This window comes from Alligator sinensis, unplaced genomic scaffold, assembly GCF_000455745.1.
Source record: "Alligator sinensis unplaced genomic scaffold, ASM45574v1 scaffold100_1, whole genome shotgun sequence".
Lineage (NCBI taxonomy): Eukaryota > Metazoa > Chordata > Crocodylia > Alligatoridae > Alligator > Alligator sinensis.
This window is the reverse complement of record NW_005842193.1, coordinates 1,873,435-1,879,684: the sequence shown is the minus strand read 5'-3', so window position 1 is coordinate 1,879,684 and position 6,250 is coordinate 1,873,435. Positions and strand designations below refer to the sequence as shown.

The window sequence follows — 6,250 nt, the reverse complement described above, 5'->3', positions numbered from 1 at the left end:
AGGCCGCAGCCGGCGGCGGTGCCGCGCTGGTGCTGACGAGGTGCACAGCAGCAGTGGAGGGGTGGTCCGGATCCTGCGACGCTGGGATTTCCAAGCATGCAGCACCTGAGTAAAGGGAGTAGAAAAAAAAAAATGCATCAAGCCACCAGGGAGGGGTTCTTGCCCTCCTCCCCGCCCCAAAACCAAACCATTTCCAAACACAGAGACAGCTCATAAACCCTCCTGCGCCAACAAAACCTGGGCAACTGCACTTAGAAGACATAAGCGTTTTCCATCGAGAGAGTACGACCGGAACCGCTTTGGCGTCAAGGCCTCGTTCTGATCTTTTGCAGAGTCCTCGGAAAGAAAACCCTGCCACGAAAGAGCCGAAGCCTCCGGGAAGTGGGAGCAGGCCCATCTACGACTGCGCTTCTCAGCCTTTTCAAACCCAGGACACCCCTGGTGCGACCCGACCCCGCTCTGGCCCAGGCTTCCCTCCACCGCTTTCTCTCCTGATCTGCAGATCAGATTTGCTGTAGATGAAAACCATACCAATGCAAAGGGTCTGCATTGCCCTCGGACCAGTTTAAATCTCACCTGGCTTCTTAAAATATCTCCTAAGTGGGATTAAAGTGGCACTGAGCCTTGTGAAGACAAAGAGCTCTAACTTGATGGTCAGAGAGACATCTTAAGCCCGCAGATTTTACTTCAGCTGCCATGCCACTAAGTTTAAAAAGTCCAGCAGGTTAGCTGAGCTTGAATTGTAGCCAAAAAGTGTAGTTGGATTATGGCAGCGCAAGGAAGGAAAGACATCTTTTTGCATCTCCCCGTTTTTTAAAATAACATTAAATGCAGATAAGATTTTCCCACTGTTTTGAATGTTGGAAACTGACCAAATTAAGGAGGAAAGTGAGACTCCACTATCTCCATAGGCTCTGAATGTTCCTGAATACAAAACAATGTTTCTGGTAAGAAACAAAAACAAGTCAATCTGGACCACGTTTAGCAGGGCAGCTTTCCAGAAGAGCAATGCTGGGAGGATGTTACTTCCACGTGTGCCCAGAGGGGAGGAATGGGAAGTGTGTGCACCTACCTGGCAGTGCTGGCAAAGCCGACTCAAAACAAACAGCAATGGTGGGGCATGTAAAAGTCAGCAAAGGAAAACACAGGGAAGTTTTTCAGTACAGAAATCCATGGTCCCTGCCAACTGCAGTCAGGGTTGGAGTACAATTCAACCTATACCTACAGACCTTTGTTTTCAAAAAGATAAACAACACTGCAAATTTATTTCTTACAAACATATAAATTATTTTATTTACAAAGCCATGTTACAAAAAAATAATAATAATAAAGCAAAAAACCCCCAAACAAACAAACAAACAAACAAAAAAAAATACAATCGCTCACTAGAGAATATCTCCAGGCCTGGTGTTGAACCATGGCAGTATCAATCAGATACGGGTTTGTTCTGTTTTTCCTTTTTTTTAAACTGTAAGCCATAGAATTTACTATTTACACCTACTTTAGACATTTACTCTGCTTACAATTATCACAAGCATGGAATGAACTCTATTTGATACTGCTAATACATAAAGGTGCAGGACAAAGAATGAAAATACTTAGTGTTACAAAATATGGATTGTAGAAAAGAAATTGACTGTACAAGTATGGCATTGTTTCTTTAGAATGATTGGACATGCTTTCTTCAAAAGTCTTCTGGAAAAGGTTCTAAAATCTGTAGTAGGAAAGCACAATAGAGCAGGTGCAAATTTGTTTCTGTGCAACAACAGTTATTTAATATACCCCATGACTGACCAGCTATGCAAAACCCACAGAGTTTTGTTAAAGTGCCATGGGTCAACAGCATAACAAAATATAAGGTGTAAATAGAAAAATTTCTTTTTTTCTTTTTTAAAACAAGAGTTCACTGAGAATCAGCAGTAATAGAATATGCTGTATAAACTATTCTCTACAAAGGTTGATCAGCATTATTTACAATCGTTACATTGATACAAAAGAAGGCATACAAGTTATCCAAGTCGCTTTTTATGGCTGACGGGCCTATGCATTGCGTATGTGTAACAACCAAAGCTTCTGAGCCTCTATTGCTGGAAACGAATCACAAGATCTTCAGGCAAATGGGGGAGAAAAAGAACTGCTGAGTGAATGCTACACTAAGAATGCATTATAGGCTGGTCCAGTTTATATCCATTTTTTAAATGTTTATTTCCATTTCACTTTTCAGGCTGATTTTTTAATACATAGAAAATTAAATAATGATTCTGTATGAAGGAAGAAATACCATGGGGTTTTCACTTGATGCTTAGCTTTCCCGAAATGCTGTCAGGTCTAAGCCAGTTCAAAAATACATATAAAGCAGCATTCAAAGGACAGTCTCCATATTCCAGCTTTCCAATTAAAAGATGCATGTTAAGAGCTAAAACTTCTTAAAACTACTGAATTGCTCACTCCTTCAGTCATTGACTAGCATTATTTCTCAGAAGCAGCCACTGAATCTCACAACCACTTGTTTCCCTCCAAAGGTGAAGTGACAGTTGATTAATTAGAGGGTGACTTTGTTACTGAGATTTTTAAAATCCTGCAGTTTTACAACTCAAAATAAATTAAAAAAAAAAATCAACATAGTACTGCTCCTAAAACTAAACAAGACAAAAATTGTGCAAAAATAACAAAGATATGTACACATTTTTTCAGTCTGAAGAAATGTACAATAAAAACATAATTCAAAGAACATCTTAAAAATATAAACATTGCTTCAACTTTCCTAAGTTTCATACTGTTTCTGAAACTATTCCGGTCAGTTAGCTCCGAAATATAGCAAAACATAAATTATTACAAAATTAACACTATAAAAATTTACTTTAAGAATATCTTCTAAACTTTTTTCAAAGGGTCTAGCCTTATTTATAATTGCTTAAACATTTTATAAGTTTTAAAATCTGCCTTAAGCCTTCTTTTTTTAAAAAAGAAAGTAGTAATAATCTCCCTACTATTTGCAGTCTCTCTCCTTTCCCCAAGATGTAAATAAACCAGCATAAGTGCACTTTTAACACTGTAGAAATAAAAATTAACTCCTCTGAACTAATGTTCCAGTACCGAGTATCAACTTCCCGATTATAAAATCTACATTTTATAAAAAAAAAAATATTCAGTAATCCTATAAGAAAACACTGTCAGTGCAATTCTACTGATGCAAACCAATCTGCTTAACTCTTGTCCTTGCATCCAGATCATTTAATGAAGCAAACCATTAGTTTGATCTTAAGGGCCTAGACTCCTGCCAATTTTCATGTTGAGTTCCTACTAACAATAATGGGAGTTAGGTGCATAAATCGTCTATGCCTTGACTGGAGTACAGATTCCTTAAGACGTTTATCCCCTGAATGCTGAGCACTTGGATCTCCCTCTGAAGTCAATGGGAGCTGAAGTGTTGAGCACCCACCAGGATTATTCTCTACAGTTGCAGTGCCCCAATTGTTACACACTGCTGAGAAATGCACTCAGTAATATTTCTTATCCATAGGACAAGCATAAATAGAGAGATTACTGTAGTTTTTAGGTAATGACAAGCAGTTTGGAGAACAACTGAAAATAAATTCAAACCATGAATTTGATTATTCTGGAATGTCCACTGTCAGTGCTGTAGGAAACAAAGGGAGCAATGCAATACTAACAGCTTGAAAAGTCGTGAAACAGAACAAAGCAGAATGCACAGATCAGTGGCAAATACTAAGTGAGAAACTAAACAAAGCACTAGTACAGTTTTCTGTAAATTTAAAATTTTCTTTAAAACCACAAATTGATAAAAGGTTAAATCCACCTGCAGGACACAGAAAATAAAAACCCTGTGGAGTAGGGCTGCTGAGAGCTAGAGATTATCAGCTGGTTCCGTTTCATTCTTATGGAAGAGTCCTTATCCTGCCAGTCCGGTTTGATGTCTTCTAAAAAAAGAAATCAGAGCCAGTTTCAAAACCAAGAAATTACATTTTTCAGTATATGCATTTAATAGTTAACATAGTGACTACTTTCATAATGCAACTAATGCTGCAAGGAAGAATAATAATAAACAAACCCTTTTATTAGGTCTCATAGTAACTGAAGTTTAATCCCTTTTGCAAAATGTAGGTCCCTGGCAGATATTACCTTTACTGCACGACTCTTTGGTTGATAGTCTGATAAGTTACATGCCGTGCCACATGTTCACCCAAAATGCCAAACCACCTACAAAGATGTTCCTTCTTTAACGTGAAACATCTCGTGGCTCATTTATATGGTTCTTTAATTTGAACATGTGGCATGTTAAGGCTTTCCATGCAGCCCTGCAGCGCGGTTGCCCCACAAACCTTTTCCACTACAGTACTGGGTGTGAAGCTTCCCCTACTTGGCTCTCCCCACTCTGCAAGTTGAAAGCTTGGCAGCTGGTTGCTGGGATCGTGCAGCTTTCAATTTGCTGAGCAGGGGGAACCAATCAACTTGCCCTGCCTGATAGCTGCAAACCCACATGCCCTACAATCCTGCACACTGGGGATGTGCGAAGCAGGCAGTATTCTATTTGGATTTGGCCTGATTCAGGGAACAGTGATTCAATTTGCTGATTTGGATCACTGTCCTGGTTTGATTCGGCCAAATCTGAATCTGAAGATTCGATTCCCATTCAGAGAATCAGCGATTCAGCCACAGACACCGCTTTATATGTTTTCTCTATGTACCTCGAGGTACCAGGCATGGCTCGTGAACGCTGAGATGGTGGGGCGGATGGAGCATCCGGGGGGGCGGGGGCTTCATCCGCCCCACCATCTCAGTGTTTACGAGCTGCTCCTGGTATCTCGAGGTGCACAGAAAAAACATATAAAGCTGTGTCTATGGCTGAATCATCGAATCTCTCTGAATTGATTTGGAGAGATTAATGGGTCTTCTGATTCGATAAGGAGATTTGGCCACCAAATCGGGCCAAATCTCTGAATTGAATCAGCGACTGAAGCTTCACAGACCCCTACTGCACATGCTGGTTTTACAGGTCTTGGTACGCCCAGCTGCATGCACATGGGGACCTTGGGATTGGGGAGAGATGCCTGAACCCTGGGGTCACGGTGGGCTGGGTCCTTCACAAACCATCTGTGTAGCCCCATGTGTGGGGCTGGCAGGCACAGGGGTTTACAGGGGAGAAGGGGGTGTTAGAATCAATTGACTCCCTGTTTGACACTTGCAAACCCATGCCAGGGGGCAGCTGCATGGCATGGCATGACATGACACATGATTGTTGCAACTGAGGATCAGATCCCATCATCTCATTAAATGAATGTGTCAGCACCCATATACACATAAATGCATTCCAATTACATGAGACTAGCGACTATACTGAATATGCGGCACATTCCCTTTTGGGACTGCGTGAGGCATTTCAAGAAAAGATTCAGTGATGCACTGACTTAATGAATGAAAATGGCAGGCCAATGACGAGCAAGAAGCAGTAGCTCTAATGTATCTTTTCCTTACGCAGCATATCCAGTAGCTCAAAGCAATGCTCAAAGCCCAAGTGGCGCACAGTGCATTGTCACTTCCTCTTAATTTACACATTCATATTTAAAAACCTTAATATTGAGCACTTAAAAGATTAAAAAAGTCAGTTACCTAAAATGTTACTACGGCAATACCATTTAATTCATTATAAATTAACGTGGAAACAAAATTCTGATGACATGTACTTTAAATACACAGCTGACTGCAGTAAGTAAAGGGGATATTTTCATGTCATATCACGGCACCAACTCCATTACTATTTATTAAGGACCATACAGCTCAGCCTGCCCAAAACAGTATCAGCTGCTACAACTAACTTCCAGATAAATTTATGTTAAGTAACTGACAAAAATCTTATCAAAGAATATTGTACAGAGTAAGAATGAGATATGAATTGCAGCACACACTGTCCAGCACTGATACCACATTTTAAAACCTCTGCTCAAGCCACTGAAAATCACAAAACTGAGCAAACCAAACCAAACCACACACATCCTTTCCGAGCCCAATAATATATATTTTTTTCTTTGCCCTTAAAATTCCTATCCTAAGGCCGCATACAGATGTTCTGTTCTGTTCTGTTCGAATCACCGCTTTCCCTGTAGAAACTGTCTGTACAGATGTTCCAGCTTTTTCCAGAAGCTTAACTCCTGCCAGGGTCCAGGAGCAGCTGTCTCCTCTGGGTGCTACTTGTAATTGGACAATATTATGTCTTAACCCAGCAAAAGCC

At 40.5% G+C, this 6,250-nt stretch overlaps 2 protein-coding genes across 9 annotated transcripts in view; both read right to left on the bottom strand.

Annotated features, from left to right (window-relative positions):
• The window catches only part of EFCAB10 (EF-hand calcium binding domain 10), a 3,304-nt gene extending 3,027 nt beyond the window's left edge, over nucleotides 1-277 (bottom strand). Inside the window, exons 1-2 of the mRNA XM_006026451.3 lie at nucleotides 238-277; nucleotides 38-105 (exon numbers count right to left, since the gene is read on the bottom strand). Coding sequence (XP_006026513.1) covers nucleotides 38-98 — 61 coding nt within the window. The 5' untranslated portion in view covers nucleotides 99-105; nucleotides 238-277. The remainder of the gene's footprint in view (nucleotides 1-37; nucleotides 106-237) is intronic.
• An 830-nt stretch (nucleotides 278-1,107) lies between these two features.
• ATXN7L1 (ataxin 7 like 1) overlaps nucleotides 1,108-6,250 on the bottom strand; it is a 195,278-nt gene continuing 190,135 nt past the window's right edge. For 4 of the 8 annotated variants that reach the window (XM_006026445.3, XM_006026447.3, XM_006026446.3 and 1 more), the window contains one exon: nucleotides 1,108-3,941. In XM_006026445.3, the coding sequence (XP_006026507.1) occupies nucleotides 3,900-3,941 (42 nt within the window). In that variant the 3' untranslated portion in view covers nucleotides 1,108-3,899. The remainder of the gene's footprint in view (nucleotides 3,942-6,250) is intronic. The other 4 variants (XM_006026449.3, XM_025207392.1, XM_006026444.3 and 1 more) reach the window with 1 other exon arrangement.